This window comes from Camelus ferus, chromosome 14 (genome assembly GCF_009834535.1).
Source record: "Camelus ferus isolate YT-003-E chromosome 14, BCGSAC_Cfer_1.0, whole genome shotgun sequence".
Classification (NCBI taxonomy): domain Eukaryota; kingdom Metazoa; phylum Chordata; class Mammalia; order Artiodactyla; family Camelidae; genus Camelus; species Camelus ferus.
Genome location: NC_045709.1, coordinates 23410569 through 23435017, shown reverse-complemented (window position 1 = coordinate 23435017; position 24449 = coordinate 23410569). Strand labels below are relative to the sequence as shown.

The 24449-nt window shown below is 45.3% G+C and overlaps 1 protein-coding gene across 4 annotated transcripts in view; it reads right to left on the bottom strand.

Annotated features, from left to right (window-relative positions):
• The window catches only part of MICU2 (mitochondrial calcium uptake 2), a 70734-nt gene that overhangs the window by 12394 nt on the left and 33891 nt on the right, over window positions 1-24449 (bottom strand). For 2 of the 4 annotated variants that reach the window (XM_032496478.1, XM_032496479.1), the window contains exons 3-6: window positions 20792-20823; window positions 20619-20694; window positions 8852-8899; window positions 7518-7600 (exon numbers count right to left, since the gene is read on the bottom strand). In XM_032496478.1, the coding sequence (XP_032352369.1) occupies window positions 7518-7600; window positions 8852-8899; window positions 20619-20694; window positions 20792-20823 (239 nt within the window). The remainder of the gene's footprint in view (window positions 1-7517; window positions 7601-8851; window positions 8900-20618; window positions 20695-20791; window positions 20824-24449) is intronic. The other 2 variants (XM_032496480.1, XM_032496481.1) reach the window with 2 other exon arrangements.

The following is a 24449-nucleotide window of genomic DNA, read 5'->3' as shown; positions in this document are numbered from 1 at the left end:
GACTCGGGTGCAGCCTTACCCATGTTCCGCCACTCGTGGTCCCTAGTCACCCACCCCCACTCCCGACTCGTCATTAATATTCACAGCTCTTTCGGGGAAGACTCCCGTGCACTGCAATGCACAAATCTGGGCCGTACAGTTTTCATTGGTTTAGAGATTCAAATAAATGGCATCAAGTCGTCTGTGTCTGCCATCATCTCCTATAACTCGGCACAGTGGCTCTGTGATTTATCTGTGTTGTCTGCTATCAGGACACGTTCCCATTTGTTGCTGAGCTGGACCCATTTGAATAAATACACAGCTGTTTATCCATTCACCTGCTGACAGATGTTCACGTTACTGCCTCCAGTTTTCGGCTACTGTGACTTAAGCTGCCATAAACTTTTTCTTTTTCCCCCAGCTTTACTGAGGTATACTTAACACACAAAAACTTGCACACGGTAATGTACACATCTCGATGAGTCTGAACCTCTGCACACCCCCTAACACACCACCACCATCAAGGCAGCAGACACAGCTCTCACCTCTGCTGTGGTTTTGGTGACTCAGCACGAGATTCAGCCTCTTGATGCACATTCACGCACATGACACCGTGTTGCTAAGCGTGTGCACTGTTTGTGCAGCGCAGCTCCCACAAACTTCCCTGCGCAGCCTCTGTTGTCTTTGACATGCTTTAACATTTCTCTTGGGTAAATTCCCAGGAGGGAACAGTTAGGTCTGTCTGACTTTATAAGAAACTGTCAAGCCTTTTTCCAAAGTGAATTCTGGTTCCTTCACAGCCTCACCATGTGGTGCCATCAACCTTTTTAATTTCAGCCATTCTATTGGAAGAACAGTACTTCTCTGTGGTTTTAACGTGCATTTCCCTGATAACTCACTTTTTCAAGTGCTGTCTCCTATTCACACATTTTCTCTTCTGATGTGTCTGTTGTACTCTTTTATCTAGATTTTAATTTTTTTTAACTACTAAGTTGTATGGATCTACTATATATTCTGGACACAAGTCCTTTGTCAATTACCTGCTTGGAAAATATTTTCTCTTATCCTACAGTTTGCCTATTCATTTTCTTAATACACAGAAGCCGTTAATTTTGATTATCACTCTTTTTCCCTTAATGGTCACTGCTTTCAGTGCCCTAAGTAACTGACTTACTGATCCTGAAGATACTCTCTTATATTTTTTCCCAGAAGCTTCATGGCTTTAGTTTTTATGTTTAGACGTAAGATACATCTCAAATACATTTCTGTATGTGGTCTGAGGCAAGGGTTATGGCTTTTTCATATACATAATATCCTATCCCTTGTTCTAGTGTTATTTGTTGAAAAGACTTTTGTTTCTTCATTAACTGAGCTGGAGGCTTTACTGAGAATTGTGACTATGTACGTGTGGACTCTGCTCCCCTCCACTGATCTACCTGTCCGTCCTTAGGGCAACGTCACAGTGTCACCACTACTGCAGGTCTGCAGAATCTTAAAGTTAGGTAGTGTCAGAGTATCCAGATTTATTCCTGCTTTTCAGGATTGATCTGGGTGGTTTAGAGCCTTTGCTTTTAAATATACTCTTTAAAATCAGCTTGTTAATTTCTATTAAAAAAAAAAAAAAGTCGACTGGGTTTCTGCTTGGGGAAATTGAATCTTTAGACCAATTTGGGAAGAAGTGACATCTTAACACGACCAAATCTTCAATCCATTAACATGGTGTATTTCTCCATTTATTGAGGTCTCCTTGAATTTCTACCAGCAATGTCTGAAGTTTCTGGTGTATGTTTTTTGTTAAATTTATTCCTACTTCTTTTATATCATTTGGCACCATCTAAAAAGAACTGATTTTAAATTCATTTTCCAAAAGTTTGCTACCATTATACGGAAACACAATGGATTTTTCTACACTGATCTCCCACCCGGAGACCTTGCTAAATTCACTTACACGTCTTTGATTTGGCTGTGATTTGGTTGTCAGTTCCTTAGTCCTATTATCTGTGGTAAAGTCAGATTTACTTCTTCCTTTCTCATCTTTTCCCCTTTTCCCCCTGTATTGCTTTTATCTCTAGAATCTCCAGCAAAATGTCAAACAGAAGGGGTAAGAAGACGTCCTTTGCCTGGTTCCTGACCTCAAGGGGAAAGCGTCCAGTACTTCATCTTGTGGCAGGATGTATCTTTAAATTTTCTGTGCACGCCTTTCACAGACTGAAGTTCTCTCCTATTCCTACCTGCTAACTTTTATCACAAAAGTGCTTATTTTGTTAAATGCTTTGTGTGCATGAACTGGTATGATCGTGTTGGTTCCTCTTCTATTCTGTTAATACTAAGATGGACTGCACTGACTGGTTTTCAACTATTAAGCAAATTTTGTACTCTGTGGATAAATCTCACTTCGTCGTGATGTGTTATTTTATATAGCGCTTGACGAGCTTTGCTCCATCCGGTTAAGCATTTTCATATCTCTGTTCACGAGGAAAGGTGGTCTATAGTCCACTTTTCCTGTTAGGTCTTCGCCAAGTTTCAGCCATCAGGGATGTGCTGGTCTCATCACATGAGGGAACTGTTCCCTTTTCCTGCGTTTTCTCAAAGAGTCTGTGCAAACTGGGCATTTCTGCATCCCTGTGTGCTTGAACAGGTTTCACCGGTGAAAGCATCTGAGCCTGGACATTTCTTTGTGGGAAAGTTTTTGATAACAAATCCAGTTCCTTTGATAAAGGGCCATTCAGATTTCTATCCCATCTCGTTAGCTTCGGTAAGTTTTGTTTCTTAAGGCACTTGTCCGTTCGTCTGAGTTATCAAACTCCCAGTCACATAGGAACCAGTACCTCACAGTGTTCCACTTCTATCCCTCCGATGCCTGCAGGATGTGTGGTGAGCTCTCCTTTTCATTGCTAATACTGGGCATTTGATCTCTTTTGTTATTGTTTGTTTCTGTTAGGTCAAGTACTAAGGATCAGTCAAATTTATCAGATGGATAATTTTAAAAATAGGAACAACAGATGTTATTCATAAAATGATACATTTTTATAGAACATTCAAAACTTATCTTTTATTATAAGACAATATAGTTATTGTCTATAGTTATAATCTTCACGTAGTCATTGTAAATAGTTACAAAACAAAAAAGCAAACAGAATTAGCTCACTGAAGTAAGAAGTTCTTCAGGAGGCTGTCCCAGTATCATGTGGAACTTAGAACAAGGGTCAGTCCTGCAGTCTGACTATGTGGGTTTAGTGCCAGACGGAGCTGCCCTGCCAGAGTCTTAGCTAAGGCACTTTGGTCTGGACTCAGGGAGAGGTTACGGCAGGTTCGGCTGCACTTTGAAGACTGCAGTGCTGTGTATCTTGTTTTGTAGTAACAGCTCCATTTGAAAGACCATGAACACTTTGTATCCAGGTACCCTCTTAGGCCAAAAGGTCTCTCTGGTCTACTACGGTGCTTTCTGAGACGGCTGCATGTGACGCTGAGTCACGACGGCACTGCGCTAAGTGCCCCCACGTGACCACGTGCGGTCTCCGTGCTGGGAGCACAGCGGTTACGGACAGAGGGCGGCACGGGGTGCTTTCACTGAACTTACATTCCAGTGGGATGTAGACAACATCCAGTGGGACAGAGATAACGCGCAAGTGAACAAATCAGTCAGGTAATTCCAGAATTTTCAGTCTTGTGCTACGACTAGAATAAAAAGACAATGAAGTGGTGTGCCAAGATTCAGGCTTTCTGTCAGACATGCTTATTCTGGGGAGTTGTCTTTGAGGACATGACATCTGGGCTGAGAGCTGAATAATTAAAAGCTACCAAGGGGGTGGGGAAAGGGCATTCTAGGTAGAGGTAAGAGCAAAGTTTCTGGTAGAAATAGGGGTGCTTTGCTAGAGAACCAAAAACAGGTAAAGAGGTTATACGCAGCTACAAAGGCAGCAGGAGGGCACGCGCAAATACGAATTCCCGACGTCTAACAACCACTGCCAAACCGACCAGCTCTATACTGATCCGTATTTTCAGTTTCAGGCTGAAAGTGAAGACAACTATCTAGGGTCAGTTTAACTTGTTTTTGCTTTCAGAATGGATCATGATTAAGTTCTGGAATAAGAACACTATTCCAAAATCAAGAAGAATAAATTCTACTGAAGGCCTTTACAGTTAATAATAACTCTAGCAGGTACATTTAGTTTCCTTTTTCCTTTTTTTTTTTTTTTTGGTTGGGGGAGGTGATTAGGTTTACTCATTTATTCCCAGAGGAGGTACCAGGGATGGAACCCAGGACCTCACGCATGCTAAGCATGACTCTACCACTGGAGCTATAGCCCCCCCATTAGCAGGTAGACATAGTATAATAAAATTATTACACCACTGCGTTAAGAGCACAGTCCTTCCTACCAGTATGAAAGACCTGTGAAATCAAGGGACCACCTAAAGAGAAATCTATACTAGTAAACAGACTTGTCATCAATCTCTTGTTTAAAGAAATTACACTGAAACCCTGGCTCTTATCCCAAATAAGCAGATGTACCTTCTATCGAGGTAAAGACGAAATGGACTGATTATCACTGGCTTTGACCGCTGCAGGCGGCCTGTGGTCTGCTGACAGAGAAGAGTTTACACGGAGCGCTGCCACTGTACTTGTTCTTGGGATGAAGAAGTGAGCAATAAATACACTTACCACACAGCGTGCAGACCTGATGTTAACAAAACCGGAATGTACCACATAGCACAAAAGAAACAAACTAAGGCAATTTATATTCTAGGACATTTTCCTAAGACTTCATATTAATAGATTTCTTCATTACTTTTGCATTTGCCGTTCAAGTCACTTTGCTATGCCTCTGTTTTGGGTATTAAAGTAATTCTCGTTACTTTTCTAGCACTTATGATAGGAAGAGCAACAAATAAAATTTACTGGGGAAACAGTCAGATAAGCTGAAAAAACTCACAAATCCTGCCCCTTAAACATGCTTCTCTGACCTGAAAAGAACTGTTTGGCTATTTCAATAAAACTTCAAATAGAAGAGAATACATACTTAGGATTCCTAATATGATGACCATGGAAATGAAATAATTATTCAAGTAATTAATGTAAATGCTTTTTCTCCTCTAAGCTGTTATTTTTAATTGACATAGTGTATCATGCTCCACGGGTTATCAAGTTTAGTGTTTCATTTCTAAGATCAGCACAAAGAACCCTTTACAGGCTTAGGAGGTTGACCAGGAAAAACCGTGGTATTCAGAAAGCGTTCTTCAAATTCAGCGTGTTGAATGATTACGCAGAAAAAGTATCTGAAACACTCCTGAAGCAGGTGTGTGCCACGTCCCGGGTGGAGGCTGCCCCGCAGGGAAGGAGACCCTGCAGGACGTGGCTCCATGGGCCCCTGGGAGGAGACCTGGGGAGGAAGGGGGCTGACATTTGCTCACAATGACTTTCTAATGAAACACTTTTTTGGGGTCCAAATCCGTATCTCTTATTTATAACATATTCTGAATACGTGGAACATTCCAAACATTCTTTCAGCAGTTAAACAGTAGTCTTCTCTACAGCTTTTAGTACATTTAACTTCTCCCACTTTGAGAAAATGGATTTTATAAGATTACCACCTGTTTTCTGAATAGTACAGTGAAACCTCATGTACCTAGAGGTTTATTTCAGGCAACTTCAATCCTCTGGAATCCTCCAGCCTTTTTACTTAAGCTGCAAACGCAGGAGTAAGAAAAATCTTTTCCAGCATCTGAGACAACTGTCATAAGGAGTATGCAACAAAGTACATCTAAAAATTTCTCAGTATCTTTAGCCCTGTATACTCTAGAGCAGTGCTGACCAGCAGGAAAGTATTGGCCTGAGTAAGTGATTTAGAATGTTTTAGTAGGCACGTTAGAACCAGGAAAAAGGCAAGTATACGGCACAGTGATCAGCACCTACTAACTACTTAGAAAAACCACTGATGGATTAATGAGCACACACATAGATGACTAATTTAGGACTGAAAAAAAGCCTTTGAGACACGAAAGAAATGGAACTCTCTCCCACTGCGGGTGGGAATGTAAAACAGTACCCAGAAAACAGAACTGGCAGCTTCTTAATTTATACTTAGCGTATGACCTGGCAACCCCACTCTTTAGTATTCAGTCAGAGAAAACATACATTCACCCAAAGACCTGTGTATGAATATTCACAGCAGCCTCAGCCTGGAAACAACCAGCATGCTCGTCCACAAGGGACTGGGGAGATGAACGACGTCCGCACAACAGAGACCCCCCACCCACCCCAGCAGCGGGGACGGGCAGACCACTGACGCCCGCGGCAGCACGGACGGGCCCGAGCGAGGCAAACAGAGCGCACACTTCTGATTCCATTTACGTGAGACTCGAGGAAAGGAGCACATCGATGCTAGAAGAAAGCAGAGGACTGGTTGTTGCCTGGGGCCAGGACGGGTGAAGAACGGACTGAAAGGCCCAAGAGGGCTTTCTGGAGCGTGGGAAATGTTTCAGATCTTGACTGGGATGTAGGGACACAGAGCATAAATTTGTCAAAACTCATCCCTCTGCACACTGTGGACAGGTGCAGTTTATTGTATATAATGTAACCTCACAGTTAAACCCCTCTGACAAGGGTCTAGACCATGACTTTGCAAATTTAATTACTAAAATATTTGGTTTTATACATAAGAAACTATCTCAAATATTAAGAAAACATGATGTAGCAAAAAGAAGGTCATAAAATAGAGAACACATTTATAAACAGTGGGATCCTACAAAAAGTAGGTTATAAACATTTAACAAGTTCACAAAGTATCTGGAGGAGGGTGCAGAGTGCGCGAACCTCAGCGCAGGGCGAGCCGAGGTGAGGGAAGGGGCAGGTGTGCGGCTGCACAGCGGCGGGTGCAGCTCTCAGTGTCTCAGCCAGTGAGGCCAGTGCTGGAAGTTGTCCAGTTACTTAAAAAGTCTGTTAAACTGAGGAATCCTTTTAAAGAAGAAGGACACCTGCACAATGAACATTTTAATTAACTTACATAAGTAACATCCGTTTCAGAACCAAGGCCTTTTCTTTGGAGTGAAGCCACTGATTGAAATTACTTGTTATTTTTCTTGACTAAGTATATAAAAGATAATTTATCATCTGTAGTTCTCAGTTTCATTTTCATTAAAGTGCAGCAAAAATGTAAAGAAACAGGCGAAATTATATCTCAAAATTATGACTTTATCACATCTTCAATACAAAAATCAATATATTTTATAGTCCTTTCTTATTTCTTCAAAATCCGGTGTGTATTTTACATTACAGATCATTCATATGATGTATTCCATTAGAAATACAGGCATACCTCGTATTATTGTGCCTTGCAGATTTTGTGTTTTTTACAAATTGAAGGTTTGGGGCAACCCTGCATTGGTAGAGGATGGTTAGCATTTTTAGCAATGAAGTATTTTTAAATGAAGGCATGCATATTGGGACAGGACACTATTGCACACTTAAACAGACTACAGTACAGTGTAAACACAACAGGTGTTCAACAATGAACCAAAATTAACTAGAATCTACTTACCTTAAAAAATTCCTTTTTCTCAACCATCTCATCACCATCTGCATCCAGCATTTTAAATGCAACATGAAACCCAGTATGGGGTTCTGCAAGCAAGTGAAAAATGAATAATTATGGCAATGTTGGTGAAAGGCAATTTATTCGCAGATATACAGATCTTCAAACTTGAAATGAGCCACCAGAAACAACGTAAGTGCCTAAGACAGACAAAAAGCCGTACCTGCTTAGGACACCAGCTTGCAGAGGCTGACCTGCCTCCACGGTGTGCTGCTCCCCCGCCGTGCTCTGCTCGTCAGAGCACACGTAGTTCAACCACTTTATTTCTGTAGCTATACTCGGCGCTTTCCTGTATTCTTACAGTACCTTGGCTATTTTCATTTGATTATCCTTGATTTCCCTTTCTCAAGAGTAAGGCTTTAAAAAAATTACTCGTAAGTGATTCTGGACTTACAGGGACGCTGTGAGGTCGGCACAGCGCGCTCTCACCGGCCCCCCACCCAGCTGCCGCTACCGTCAGCATCTTCTGGAACCTCGTGCCTTTATCAGAACTAAGCACTTAACACGACAGCATTTCACACTAAACTATGGACTTCATTTGGGTTGCACGTTTCTTCTGCTCTAGGGTCAGACACAGGAAACACGCTGCATTTAGCTGGGATGCCTCCTCGGTCTCCTCCAAGCTGGGGAAGTTTCTTAATCTCTCCTTGGTATTCTTGGCTTTGACAGTCTGAAGAGGGCTGGTCAGGAATTTTGCAGGATGTCAGATGAGGCTTTTTAAAAAAATGTTTTTGGGGGGAGGGGGGTAATTAGGTTTTAAAAAAAATTTATTATTATTTTTTTAATGGAGGCGCTGGGGATTAAACCCAGGACCGTGTGCATGCTGAGCATGCCCTCTACCACTGAGCTCTACCCTGCCCACCTCAGACGAGGCATTTTAAAAAAAATTATTTATTATTGTATTTTGGGGGAGAGGAAATTAGCCTTTTTATTAATTAATTTTTTAATGGAGGCACTGGGGACTGAACCCAGGGCCTCGTGCATGCTAGGCAGGTACTCTCCCACTGAGCTATACCCCCCCAGATGAGGCATTTTTAATATCCCTAAGTGAAGGCTAGGTCTGTTTCTTCTGCTCAAAGAGCCTTCAGTCATGAGACAAAGTTACGGGAGCAGAGAGCAAAGGAGGCCGAGAGCCCAGGGATGACCCGATCCAAGCGTCATCTTGCAGGGACAGACGCCAAGGCACCGGCAACACCCGCAGTGACAGAGACGCAAGTACAGAACCTCCGCGCCCCGCCTGGTAGGAACAGTCAGGGTCACTGAGGGACTGAGGTACTCACTAGTGAGGACTGTAAGCAGGAACAGATACTCAGTGTACGAAACGAGCCCTGAAAGAGAGAGAACACACACACTGAAAACAAGTTTCAGGCGGTTTAGAAGTGATCACACACATACATGTACTGTATGGAACCTTCACCCAAGTAAAAACACATTTTACTTTAAATGACCTCTCTTTGGTACTACGGAGAACCGTCATAAGAGAGTCTAGTACAAATGCTTAAAAACAAAAGACTGATCAGGTCACTGTCGCTAGCAGGAAGGGGAACGGACGTTGGCCAGCAAACAAAGGTGTCCACGAGGGGCTTCACTTGCACGGCATTCTGCGTAATCTCTACACAAAGTTCACTATTCATAACATCTCAACTGAAGCAAACTTACAAATTCAGTAGAATGACAGAGATCTGAATATGCGAAAGGTCAAACTACATTATCAAAATGAAGTCATTCGATCTTCGCAGCAGTGACCTGACTGGCCTTTGAGAAGCCATCCCTCCCCACTCCTGTCTGGGTGGGACGACTCGTCTTCACCTCTGAAGGGAGATGCTAACTGGCCAGGCGGCAGCCACGCTCCTGCAGGGCTGAGCCCTGCTCAGCCAGATGCGGGGACTGGGGGAACCGCTGCGAGAATGCTGGGCCACTCACTCCACTCCCCCCGAGCTCTGATGATGCAAGAATGTCCCGCTTAGGACAGCGAGGCCAGACGAGTGCCTGGACCTTCCAGGGGGCTGGTCTCCAACGCAGGCCAGAAAGAGGCTGTTTGAACCCTGGACGAAGCTGGGCTGAAGCTGGATCTACGTCTGCCCACTAAATAAACTTCCTCTCCTGCTCCAGTAAGCAGTGTCAGGCTTCCCGTGCTTGCAATGCAAAGAATCACCATAAACATTTGTGAACTAGCCGTCTGAATGTTTTCTTTGCAGAAATGTCTACTCCAGTCCTTTGCTCGTTTTTAACTGGTTTTTTTTTGGTTGTTATTGGATTGTAGCAGTTCTTTATATATTCTGGATATTAACCCCCTACATGGGATTTGCAAATATTTTCTTCCATCCTGTGGGCTGCCTTTTCACTCTTGATAGTGTACTTTGAGTCGCAAAACTTTAAAATTTTTCTGTTGTCGCCCGTGTCTTAAATCTCTTTTACTCTATAGGTTCTCCCTGGTCTTTTTCCCCCTCTCAATTTCAACTTAATTGTTAAAAGAAGCTTGGTCATTTGTCCTGTAAAGTTTCTGAGTGTCCAGAAGATTTTGCTAAGTGCATCCGTGGTGTCATTTCACTCATTCCTCTAACATCTACATTTTCTGCAAACTGGTACTTGGATCCAGAGCTGTGCTCAGATTCAAGTTTGGTTTGTGGCAAGAATTCTTAACAGATGGCGCTGTATACTTTCACCAGGAAGCCCAAATGCAAATGCTTACAGGAAATGCTAAATACCACCGAGAGATGCTGACAGAAGATTTACAGGACTTAAAAAAACAGTGAAGTCAATTCCAGAGTTTAGGTGATCAGAGACGTCTCAGAAGAAATAATTCTAAAAATGGTCTTCGAATGATGGGAGAAAATTTTACTTAAGCAGGTGTAGTATCAGTGGGAAAACCACATATATAAGGTTGATAAAGCTGAATATGAGCATTAAAAAGCAACTGTTTGTCTGGAATACTGTCTATGTGGAAGAATCAATGGGAAGGGAAGCCAATCCAGGGGTTCAGAGACAGGGAAGACAGGCTGGAGGCGGTGGCGGCAGGGGTCTGCCTCATCCTTCTGTGAAGGAGGACCACCCCTGCCGGCTCCCGGTCAACACGGTGGAGACTCAGAAAGCAGCGCAGAGCAAGGCAGGCAGGGCTGCCCTCTAGGTAATTCCATGTTTCAGCTACAGCGCCTTCATGTATATATTTTAAATGTTCTTAATGACTTACAGTTTTTGCATCATCAACTTTTCTGTTGTTTTTATTCTGGAGCAGGTGTACTTCCCTTTAATAAGAAAGCCCACAGTAAGTCTTCAGATATTTTTTCTTAAAAACATTCAGTGTTTATACCAAGGGAGAATAAATTAAATGTGTTCTGCCATACTTCAGAGCTGAGAGAAATGTTCTAATGTTAGCTGAAGGATCAAAGGATTTCATCCCTTGGCGGCCTCAAAAGAGTGAATAGATTTTTTTTTTTTCTAGTTTTCAAAGGAATACAGCAACGTGAAAAAACGGTCAATCTGCCAAGCAGAACTGGGCTTGGTGCCAAAAGGAGACCTCACTGTCCTCTTCTCGAGACATAGGTGCTTGTCCCGTGCATAGGGGAACTTTTTGAAAAAGAAAATCCCATAGTCTTTCTTTGAAATACTGACTTAAATAAAATGCTTGAATAAACACAGTTGAGACAGTGTAACAGCAGCACCTTACACTCTCAAGACAGATTACAGACAATACAGCTCTCCAACAGCATTCTGCCCATCTGCCTCTGAAATGCTTTTAAAGAAAACTGACACTTCAGAACATTTATAGGAGAGACAGTTTAATACATATTTGTTACACTGAATTGTAAAATGAATGCTGTGAAATGGCAATGTTTCAAAACTGCACTTCAAATGGGGAAGTAGTTTAAATAATTTGTATTTAAAAACTGAGTAAAGAATTCTTAAGGGCCACTAGAAGAGATGATCAAATTCTGTTAGTTACTATGCTTCCCTGGAAATATTTTAAATTTGGAACCACTGAAAAATATGACTTGCTACGGAATGCAATTTTGAGAACTCTGTTCCCCAAACAGAAATGACTACAGCTATCATAGGAACATACTTATATCTTATGACATATCTTAACTTGTATTTGGTAAATCCTTGAGGACAGTATCACGTTGAAAATTCTGCTCAGTCTGTAAACAATACATAATAATCGTAACAGACAATTCACTTTTCTTTACAGCAATGCAAGGGGGCGAGCTGTCTTCTTACTTCAAGTGTCCGCCACCTTTGCTTGTTACGACAGAGTGTGCACTTGGGCAGCGCTTTCATGTGGTAGAACAGAATAAATTGCTCCAAGTGTAGCTAAATGTTATTCTTTTCTTCAAGTGACTTCAATTATATCAACAAAGGAGTATATCTGAAAAAAAGTGTATCTGTTGAAACTTTCCTATAAAATATTCACAGTAGTGTTTTTTCTTTAAGTGGAATGTATATTTCAACTCATGTATTTCAGAGAAAAACTAAAAAAAACCTGTTTAAGTCCTTTCTCAAGACTTTTTCTTGTTCTGTTTCTAAGTTTTCTAGAGGCAGGGAGAAAAGGGAATGAATTCAGTAAGTATTTAGGAGTCGAAATTAGATTTATGTCTGACTGCATGTGAAGGATGGGAGGGGCAAAGAAAGAAAGGGTTCAAAGATGTTTCTGGGTTTCGATGAGCTGGGTGAAAAATCCTACTACCAAACAAGATCAAAAACCAAGGTTTGAGGGACGATGGTCTGGGATATGATGAATTTTAGGTAACTGAGAACCACATGCAGGTGGCCTGGCAGCTACTTTGTACACAGGAGGCTTGGGAGAGTGGCCTGGGCTGCTAGGAGGGATCTGAGTCACCAGCACACACGGATGCTACAACCAAAGGGAGCGAGGAGAAGGGCAGTGAGTGAAGGAGGACCCCAGGCAGCCCAGCGCCTGCAGGGCAGGAGGAGGGAGCAGCACAAGGAGACCCGGGATAGCGTGGCTGCAGAGACCCCAGAGAGCATGCAGCACGTGACTCTGCCCGCCGAGGTCCTGTGTTGACCTGTCTCCAGGCACTGAGCCCGAGACTCGCATACGCATCCCCCTCTAACCGTGGAAACAAATGACCTCTATTTCACAGGTAACACAGGCTTTAGAGAATTCTGTTAGTTACTCCAGGGGACACAGGAACTGTGAAGCCTCCCTCACCTCAGGGACACTCTTCTCCCAGTGACAGTGCGGTCAAGTGGCCGTCCCAGAGGACAGGAGGCCCAGGGCCGGACCCCGGCTGGAGCAGAGTGACAGCAGGGACGGGACAGCCGGGGTGAGGGAGCTGGCGCCGCAGGAATGCGCGGAACCAGCTGGCCTCACCGCCTTGCCTCGCTACTTCTGATTCTGCACGGACACGCGGCTCCTGCCCGTCAGCGGCTTACTTTTCTCGTCCTCGGCGAGTTGCGCTGCTACGTCCTCAGTGGGGCCGCGACCTGCAGCGCCGCGTGGACGGCAGGAAGCCGGGTGTCCCTGTCCCCCCTGCAGCTGCCAGCGCCTGTGTTCTGATCCTCCCCGACTCTGAAACGAGCGCTGTCACGTTACCTCGCCTGCAGCCCCTCCCTCCTCCCTTCCTTCCAGCTCCACGTAAAGCCCCCTGTCCTTCTCTGAATATCTTCACAGACTGCGCCTAAAGGAAAAAAACCCAAACTTTCTGCTCTGGACTTCCATTTTCTGTTTATCTTTTCAATAGTCCATCACTAAGGGCCTTCTCCCTAACCATCTAGAAATACTGACTTTTTATTCTTTAAGAAATCTTGGAAATGCAGGGGAGGGTATAGCTCAAGTGGCAGAGCACATGCTTAGCATGCACAAGGTCCTGGGTTCAATCTCTGGTGCCTCCTCTAAAAATAAATAAATTAGTAAACCTACCTCCCTCCTCTCCCCCTCCCCTGCCGAAAAAAAAATCCTGGAAATGAATGACGCCCCTGTTCATTCCGAGAATATAGAGCCCTCTAGCTGCATAAAGGGCGGGGAACCAGAACTCCTCAGCAAGAACAGTGTGTGGCTAGGCTGACAAGTTTATCTCCCTGATGTTAGAAAGGCATACATACAGAGCCAGAGCCAGAGCCGCACAGATACGTATATGTACCTGGAAGTCAACGGGAACAAGTAACAAAGAAGTTACTAATAATCTTTCTTAGAATCCTCTGAAAACAGTTCTCAGTTTTACCTCCCTTACGGTACAGAAGCGGCGGAGCTGGTAAAGATACACAGATGCACACCCCTTCTTCCAGAGACAGAACCGTGGCTTCCAGATGTGACCACGTGCAGCAGAACCCTCGAACTGGACGCCACCAGCGACAACCCTCCCCACGCCTCCCCTGGCAACGCGGAAAACTGCTTCACAAGCCTCGCGGCCGCAAGTGGAGGCTGGATGACAGAGCACCGGTCTCTGTGTCGAGAGAAGAAAGAAAATCTGGAGGTGCCCCGCACCCCCTGCTCAAAGAGGCACAACTGTAACGCAGCAGTCTGGGAAACTGGAGTACCTTCTCGCCTGCCCTTCGAGTCGCCCTGCTGCTCTCAAGGCCCCCGCTCCCCTGGCTTGTGGGAGCTACCACCGCTGGCCGCCTTCGTCACACCAGGAAAACGGACGTCTGCTCCCTGCTTGCAGACGCCTCCGCTCTCACTGCACACCTCAGGCCTCGAGACACTGCCCTGCATTTGCCAGGTGGCCTCCCACTTTCTTCAAAATTTGTTAAGCCTTGCTTTAAACCTCATTATCTCCTGTGAGACACAGAATTTCTCATTGCTCTTTTAGGCCTGACTAGCCTGCTCCATCTTTCAAACTCATCCTATTAGAACTGACCTCACTGTTTGATTTCCCCAGTTTACGTGATTCTGGTTGAATTCCATCAAAGGCGACAGAGAAGAAACAATGAGGATGGTAAGGAAAACGCTGGGAGGAACTATGGGGTCACGGCTGCCATGAGAAACACCACTGGGGTCACACAGGCTGGACTGGGACCTAGATGGAGTAGTGTCCACAGAGGACGGGCCAGGCTGACCTGGACAGGAGCGGTGTCCACAGAGGACGGGCCAGGCTGAAGCTGGCTGAAGAATGAGTGGGAAGCCAAGAAGTGGACACAATATAAAACAAAGGGTTCGGCTGTGAAAAGGGGTCAGAAAAGTAGAAGCCGGCTAACAGGAGATGTGGGGTCAGAGAAAGAATCTTTTTCCTTAAAAATGGGAGAACATTTTCTGAGTTTACATAAGACAGGGATGAGGCAGTGGAGAAAGACAGTGACGTGGGAGGGAGCAGCACGGCAGCAGGGGTCTGGAGAAGACGCTGCGGAGCTGAAGCAGGCGGGCCGGACGCGGGCGCCGCGGGTTCAGCGCAGAGCCCTTTCTTCCTTTACGTAAAGAGAAAACTGCCTGAAAGTTTGTTAAATTCTTTGCTGCACAGGATATACTTCACTATAAATGTTACCAATTTTGATAATTATCTTCATGATTCTGAGCGCAGACTACATGGTATTAAGATACAATCTTGTAATCAATAGTAGGGAAGTGCAGTTTGAAAAATTATGTTTTCTGTTCAGTTCTGCCATGATTAGACTTATTTACTTCAATTAAGTGGCAGCATTTTATAGGTAATGTACTTTGAAATAAGTGTACACCATATAACATATGGTATTACACTGAATAACTTCAATTACATAATATCTAGTTCAGGAAAAGGAAAAGCATTCTATATAATAGTTGCAAATCATAAAGTATCAAGCTGATAACATTTTTGGTCACCAGGAGGCAGAAATTTCATTTTTATCTTAGAAATAGTTGACATCAAAAGAAAAATGTTTTAATGAAACAGAAGTAACAATTACACGATAATCTCATGGTTTTATTTGGACACTGGTAATGGTTGATACAGTCTTTCTAAAACTTACAAAAGCATCACTGCTAAGCGGATTTCACTGCTGAGAAAATAACACCAACTAGTCCTAACTTGGAAGAGGATCAATAAAAATTACTTACAAGTTTTAACGGGAAAATATTTTTATTTGTTTTCTTTGGGGGGGTAGGTAATTAGGTTTATTTACTTATTTATTTTTAATGGAGGCACTGGGGATTGAACCCAGGACCCTGTGCACGCTAGGCACGCGCTCTACCACTGAGCTATACCCTCCCCCTTAACTGGAAAATATTTTGAAAAACTTGCAGCCTTCCTACTTTCGACAGAGATAGGCGAACTGAAGTTACACAACAAAAATGATCAGGGCTCAGAGAAACGGACGAGGATGACTGTCACTAGCGATACTAGTCAGTCACTTTTAGACGAGCGTCTGCTCTGTGCTGGAGAGCGTTTTAGGCAACACGCTACAGGCAGCTAGCGATACAGAAATGACCGCACACGTTCTTCCTCTTGGAGGATTTGTGGCTGAATTAGAAAGTGCGAGAGACGGTGCAGTGCAGCAGAACTAAAAAGATGAGAAAGAACAAGGCCTGTGTCCTGGGGTCTCAGCTCGCTCTCCTGGGGGGGGGGGGCCCGGGACAGGCAGTGGCGGGAGGGTGTCCTGGCGGGCTGTGCAGGCACAGGCAGCACTCAAGGCCCCGCTCCCAGCTCCCAGCTCCCAGCTCCCAGCTCCCAGCTCGGGGGAGGGTACTGCCTGCCGGGAGGCTGCGGAAGGATGTCTTTGCAGAAGCGAGGGGAGCGTCTGAGGTCTTTGCAAATGGTCCCTCTCGTAAGTACCACAGATTAAGCTCTTCTCCCAGATACTGCCTCCTTAAAATGGTTTAAACTTTCTCTTTTCAGCATTCATTTTATGAATTTGCCTTTAAAGTAATATTTAAAAGACTTTCTAAATTATATTTATTTCATTACTATATTAATATATAAATATAACACGTGTGAATATATTTATTAGTGGTGTAAATATTAATATATTTATTACATATACCCATGTTAGTGCTTTACACAAACGCTGAATTAACCCACTGCTGCTTCTAATATTTTGCCGTTAAGTCAGAATTATTATAGACTCTCCCTGCCTTCCTTACTTTAGGGGAAAAAAATCAACGATGAAACAATGGAGTTATATCCACGGACACTACCCAAGTTTTCACAACTGTAAACAGAGTATCTTTCTTAAAACCCCAAAATGCTTTCAGAAAAGCATTTGTAGCAAAAGGACATCTCAAAGCCACAGCTTCAATTTAAGTATCACCATTTGGGATTTAAATATTACACATAAAATCCACTTTTAAGTGCCGAATTAATGACCATTTCCTAAAATCTTTAATTATGATTTAGAAGGTATTATTTATTTTAATTTAGAAATTCCTTAATGAGAGGCCAAGGTCCAGTTAATATGAAACCTTATGAAAACACAGATCAATGATAATATTACCAATTATAAACATACAATGTGCCAGACACACAGTGACAAGCAAGCGGACTGGCTTGCCCGAGGTCACCAGCTAACTGCCAGAGCTGGGGAGCCAAACCAGGCTTAAAGCTATGCTCCTAACATGGTTTTTGGGGCTAGGTACCAGATACTATAAATGTTAAAAACATCTTACTCATTAAACTCTTAGCCATCGTCGCGCAGGGATCACTAGCTTGTTTCAAAGGTGACGAAAGCGAGGAAGGCCAGTACCTCCTCAGGTCGCGAAACCAGGAAACTGTGAACGTATGTCTGTTGGCCCCAAACACACCCTCTTCTCCATACGCACAGACCACCTCCCAGTAAATCCCCACTTAAACAGTTAAGAAGCTTTTTAACCTCTCGAAAGTAGACAGGTTTGGTGCTGACCAAGGAGTCCGGAGAGGGCGGGTGGGATGGTGCGAAGACAGGCAGCTCAGTACAAGGAACTAACATCGCAGAATGGACTCGAGGGCTGTGAGTCCACTGGACTCCGACCCCTGGCGAGTGGGCAGGACTTGACACTTCTCGCCCATAAGCAGCTGGTCAGTGCCGACTCCACGGAGCTCAGACGCCAGAGCTCTTTCATTGTCTTCCTCCTCCATGGAGTGTTGTGTGATACAAATATTCTCATTTTGAAGCTAACGTTTACATACAAAGGTTAAAAAAAAGTAATGTGATTTGAGAATGCTGTAAATCTCTCAAGGATAACTGTAAAAACTCTTCTATATTCAATAGCAGAAAGTTAGCTAGGAAACTGCATGTGCTGTTTAATTCTCCAGCTCCTTCTGTGGCCAACAGGAAGGAACATTATCTGCCATTAATTTATCACAACTGTGGGTGAATACTTTTCTATACTTGTCACAGACTGGTCCTTACATAAAAAGGACCCATGGAGGTCCTTCGCCTATTTGTATGAGCATTTTCAAACGACACCTCCTAAGTGACATTTGGCTCGAATAGGTATGAGAGTAAAGCTGAAAACATTTATGAATTGCATTCACCAACTGCATCTGGCCCCGGGCAGGTGACCTGACCTCCTGGTGCCTCGGGTAACTTGTCTATAAACAGGGTACGAGATAACGGCGTAGGACTCCTGCGAGCAGGAAAGGTGTTTAGCATGCGCACAGGGCCCCCAGGGCGAGGGCCTGAGCGCAGGAGCCGCCGCGGGCACAGCGGGCTCTGGAAGCGGCCTGGCGCAGCCCTGGCACCCCGAGGCCTCTTCCTCGGGCTCTGCCCTGCTCGCCGCCCTCCCTTAAAGTGAGGTGCTCTGTCCAGGGCCCCTGGTGTCCCCGCTTTACCCAGGCTTCCCAAGCCTTTCAGGGAGGACAGCGCACGTCCTCCACCGGGCACGGCCCCTCCCGACCCTGCAGACACGGCCTCCTTCCCGCGCCCCGGAGCCTCCGTGACCCACACAGTCATCACCGAGCTGCTCAGGCCAGAGCGCTGGGCCTCATCCCGGACCCCTTTCCCCTCCCTCACATGCAGTCTAACCCAGCCTGTCCATTCTGTCACCAAGACGCCAGTCAAGATCACACCCGGCTCTCCGTCCCACGACCCCTGCTCTCCGTCCCACGACCCCTGCTCTGGCACATCCCGCGCTGGGGCTGCAAAACCTCCCATTGTCTCGGGTCATTCACCCCCTCGGCCACTCGCCGCCCTCCCCCAGAGGGGTCTTCCCATCGGATCTGCCACTTTCTGACAACTCTCTGACGGCAGCCCACTGCTCTCAGACGAGGTCAAGGTCCTGCAAAGCCATGCAGATTTAGGCTCTGTCACCTCTCCGGCCCAACTCCACACACCCCTGGCAGCCCCTCTGCACATCTGTGTTCTCACACCTGCACGCCGGCCTCCACGGCTCTGCCCCGACCCCACTCCTCCACTCGCTCAGCCCAGCCCCCCCGGAGGGTGTGGCGCCCGGCTGGCCCTCCGACGGGGGTGACCCCTGTCACCCACTGCAGTGCTAACTCCAGACCTTCACTCTTCCAACCTCCGGACAAACCCGCTACTCTGAGGCGAACACCACCGAGCCAGGCCGCCTCCTGCTTCCTCTGTGGTTGGTCCTCGACCACGCCGCCCGCGCTGTAGCTTTCAGTCCCAAAGACCGGCCCCTGCTTCACTGCCTTTCTCTCACCTCAACATCATCGTCCCAGGCGATTTCAGCACACAGGACGACACTGTCCCTTAGCCCTGTGGTCACACACATGACGTCAGTGCTCCAGCCATCTAATCCACAGCCATACCCTGAACCGGAAAGAACCTGGAGCTGCTTCACCTGTGACCTCATCAGGGCAGACGCCCTGCTCTCGACCTCACAGGGTCTCCTGCTCGCTCGTGGGTTCACAGCTCACCTGTTCCCAGCCCCCCTCTCCCTCCTTCTCGCTTTCTTCTTTTCATCTCTCTTCCTGTTTTACTTTCTTTTCTATGATCTTGCTTAGATGCCAAGGCTCGTTACTTAAAACTTCTTACACTTTTAAGTAAAAATGTTGCTCTCAACATTCTTAACTCCCACAACCATTCTTCCATCCGTGTGTCCTGCAGAACCCTAACCCTATACAGCCGAACGGCATTCCTGTTCCCACTAGAGGCCGTGGAGAACCATCGCATAGCTGCACCGACGGGCTGACGGCTCTTTCGTGACCTACACTGTCTTCTGGCCCCTCAAGGCTTCCCAGAAACCTTCCCATGTTCCCCTGTCAGCTCTTGTTACTGACCACAGAAGCTGCCTTCAGGCCTTCTCCTTCTCCACCCTCCTACTTTGTAAAGAAAATCAAAGTGACCCTCCCAACCCGCCTCAGCTTCTTACCACTAACTCTGCCAGCAGGGGCACTGGACACCCACGTGCTCATCCTTCCCTGCGGGTACCAGGCAAGTGCTCTCCACCTGAGGACACGCCGTCCACCTGTGCTCCGGGGACAGCCCTCTCTCGCACGTTTCCCGGAACTCTGTCCTGCTCTCTGGTGTTTCCACCTCTCTCTCCCAGGCCAAGGGATAGCCCAGGTCCCTTCTCTACCATAAACCAATGTCCCCCGGCCTCCTGCCCTGCCCCCAAGACTGCCCTCTAGGCCCTCTTGGTCCCCCTCCCCTGCCCTGCGGCATCTCCTGGTGTCCCCGCTCCCTCCCACGTTCTGCAGTTTGGCTTCAGAACCCGCCCCTCACTACGCCTGCTCTTGCCGACATGTCTAAAGCTCTGCTTCTCATCTAATGAGCGTGCCTCAGTCGGCTGACGCGACCCCTGGTTTCCTTGGCAGCTCCCTCCCTCCCTCCCCGGGGCCCCTCGGGCCGCTGGGCCCGCTCCCCTCTCCTCTGCTGGGACTCTCTCAGGGGCACCCCTTCCGCCCTGCTCCCGCAGGTGCTGGTGCTCCTGCGCACTGTGTCTGAGGCTTTCTCGTCTTACCTTAGATGCCCCACCTCACTCCTTGTCTTCAGGCTTTAATTAAAATCAGTGTTTAAATAATTTATCTGTAATTGTTCAAAGGGTTTGAGAAGGGTACTTGCAACATAGTGAGCATTTTATTATGTTTTAAAACACCTCGTAAGCAACACAGCATCACAACATTCTCTGTGTAGACTCTCCAACACGCAGTTGCAAACCTCATAACCTAATTCCTTAATAGTAATATTTTGGTTAAAGAAAACACAAGCAGAAATTTAACATGAAATCAAAATTACCTTTATCGCCAAGGTCTCTGAAAAACGTTGACCCACAACTAGCTCTTCTGATTCCCGCCAGGACGTCCTCGATGTCCTTTGAATACACATATTATCACCTTTCAATTTAACTTATGGAAGCTTGTTTTCTACCTTAACAAGAAGGAAAGAAAAGCAGACCCCTCATCCCTTACCTTGTCTGTCAGCTTCTTGACTGAAGTTTTACCTGCAGCAAAGGAGGAACGTCACTCAGCACCCAGCACTGGTAAAACCCAATGCCCAGCAAGAAAGAAAATCACTTAAAAGACGAAGAGGGCAAACAACTAGATGTTTATGAGAAATAGAAGTTTGGCAAATTTAGCTAATATCTGTAAACGAAAGTTATGAGCCAGAGAATTCTAAGTCCACACCCACCCCCCCCACAGATCCACCCCCCCACAGACCCACACACCCACCCACACCCCCCCCCACAGACCCACACACACCCACCAACACACACACAGACCCACACACACACCCACCCACACACACACCCACCCACACACACACATACACACACAGGGTAGTTGATCTACGGCCTATTTTCAGTTCCACAACTCCCTTCCAGACATATGAAGCCTTAGAATCATCTTTGACTCATCTCAGCTAAGATAAATAAATTTGCGCCAAACATAATTTCTTCCTTCACATGATTATTAAAGTCTGTCTCTTTTTGATTTCATTGATTAAAAGAAATGCAAATTCAAGCTTTAGAAAGCTACCTTTTTAGAACTCTGAGAAGTCCTTGAGCTTTCAGCTCTCCAGTCAGATTTAAAAGGCTAGCCAGCAGGCCTGTTCATTCTAAAGCCATGTTGCTTCTAAGAGTTTCCCTCTGGGTAACGGAGGTTAAAGTTCTGTCAGGCTTCCGGACATCTTCTTTATGCTGACGTTTCCTTTTATCCACTGTAATTCTAAAGCAATCACCTGCTTCTTTTGCTGAGACTTACTCTGAAGATAGCCTCAAGCCATTTTACACATTCAGAACAACACTGGAAAATACTTTGTTTATTTTGTTTCTTATGTAAGCCATGCGCATCACAAACTTCCCTTCTTGCTTTCAAAATTATCTTATCCATAAAGTTCCTTCGGTATAATTACATGTTCTAAGAAAATTCAGGTGACAAGTTAAAAAAAAAAAGGATACTTTAAAATGGGCGTTTTCTGCAGTTTGGGGTGCTTAAACTTGGCCTATAGACCTACGAGGGACAAATTCTATTATTTATTGTTAATACATCCCCAAGATTTTAGTTTTGCATTATTAATCAAACACTAGTTGTGAATATGACTGTATAATTTTTAGAAGCATCTATGACCATGTTTATAAGCTTCAGAGTTACTATTTTGGGATAATTATTCGTCACTGATAAACTATTACGTGCTATCCAATGACAAGTAACCCCAGATTCTAATGTCAGGTGCTATTACAACATGAGATCATCAAACAGATAAAAGCTACCGTTTAATTTACACATCTAAGTGTCTGTGTGAATGTGTGTATAGGAATACGTAGTAACAGAATGCTGATAAACTTCAGAAAGCTGTATTTTACCTATCTTTGCATTTCCTATCAACTTAAAAAATTAATTGATCATGATTCACATGCGTTATATTGCTTTTCTTAAAGTTATGTCACAAATTATACATGACCAAACATGCTTTTATTTTTAGACAATTAGGGCTAGCCTCATCGGTTTCTTACAGACAGACTAACCCTTACACGCAGCTGAGTCGCACTCTAGGAAGTAGTAACTGATGACCCCACAGGAACATCTTGCGGTCAATATGAACAATTTTTCAGAAATAAGATTTTTTAAGGGGTCTTATTATCTGCTTCAGAGCTAGATCTGGTCTTTCAAAAATCTTTGGGCTTAAAAAAACCCTTCTACCTGAAACTGAGTGAGGAAGAGGTGCAGGACAAGTCTGGATGCCAAACAGCTAAGCCAACAAAATTCAATACCATGTGAATGAAAGGCAACAATAAAGTCACCAACAACTGGCAATGTGACACAGAACCCCGTCAGAACCAATCTGAAACACTACTGAGGCCGACTCCATGTGTGTGGTGATGAGTACTGAAACGTTCATTCAATGAATAACTGAGTAAAAGATCAGAAGATCCCAGAAGGTCCTCTCATTCAGACCCCTGCGGCTTCGTGGCTCGGAGAGTACGGTCCCTACTTCACAAGCAAGCAAGGCCCTGTGACGGCGACAGGCACCGGTCATGGTGCGGCGCTGGAGGATTTCTTTTCTCTCGCAGATCTTTCAAAATCTGGTGAAAAGCAGGCGTCAGACGCCCCGCGCTCCATCAGAGCAGCAGCGGATCCTGCGGACCGCAGTCAGCCCTGGGAGCACCGAGCACGACGGTCACAGAGGCAGTCGGCTGCTCCTGATGGTAACTCAGAACGCTAATACTGCTTACTTCATGCGGATTCCAGGTTCTGCTTGGTACCTGTGTGTGCGTGTGATCATCAAAGATGGGGAAACCATGTGCTTAGTGAGCCTGTCTGGCGAAAGGCTTTCAAAATGGAATCGATAATTAGAAAATGATAAAAAGTTGTATCTTTGCTGATAAAAAGTTTGCGGGACATTCTCTGATGTAAAATTCATTTTCAGGTTAAAAAGAAGGATGAGGCAGAGCGACTAGGAGAACACCGTCTCTCTCACTTCCTTCCTCCCGCGTCCACAGACTTCTCCCCGAGGAGAAGAATGCTCGGGGCTGTCTCGGCGCCTCTCCCCAGGCGGGCCTGTTTGTACCCCTCGTCTGCGGGCTGCTCCAGGAGGGGACCAGAGAATCAGCCCAGAGTCCAGTCTGCTCTGCCGCCGGAGGAGCACGACCCTGTCCACCTGACCACAGCGACAACACAAGGACACACTGAACAGATGTAGATACATGGGTGTATTTTTTGGCAGTCTTCCCCCTACTTTTTAAAAATTGAAGTATAATTGATGTACAATGTAATATTAGTCTCGGGTGTACAAGATGGTGCTGAATAACTTTTACAGATTATGCTCCATTCGGTTACTGTAAAACATGGGCTGTGTTCCCTGTGCTGTACAACGCATCCCTGTAGCTTATTTATTTCATACACAGTCATTTGGACCTCCTCCCCTCCTTCCCCTTCTCTCTCCCCACAGGTAACCACTAGTTTGCTTTCTGTATCTGTGAGGCTGTTCCTTTTTGGTTTTATTCATTCGTTTATTTTTTAGATTCCACATATAAATGATAACATACAGTATTTGTCTTTCTGTCTTCACTTACACTTCACTAAGCATAACACCCTCTGGGTCCATCCATATTGTTACAAACGGCAACATTTCTTTCTTTTCTTTGGCTGAGTAGTATGCCATCGTGTGTGGGCATATAAACCACATCTTCCTTATTCCTTCATCTGCTGATGGACATTTAGGCTGCTTCCACATCTTGGTTACTGTAAACAATGTTGCTATGAACGCTGCGTGCGTGCATCTTTTCAAATTAGTGTTTTTATTTTCTTTGTATAAATACTCAGGAATGGAACTGCTGGCTCATGTGGTAGTTCCATTTTTATTTTTTTTGGAGTACTCCATACTGTTTTCCAGCGTCTGCATCAATCTACATCCCCACCAACAATGTATGAGGGTTCCTTTTTCTCCACATCCTCACCACCATCTGCTATCTGTGTACTTTTTGACGACAGCCGTGCTGCCGGGCGGGACGCGACAGCCCACTGTGACTCTGGCCGCGTTTCTCTGACCCTCAGCGAGGCTGCACGCCTTCTCACGCACCTCTGGCCGTCTGTGTGCGTCTTCTCTGGAAACACGTCTACCCAGGTC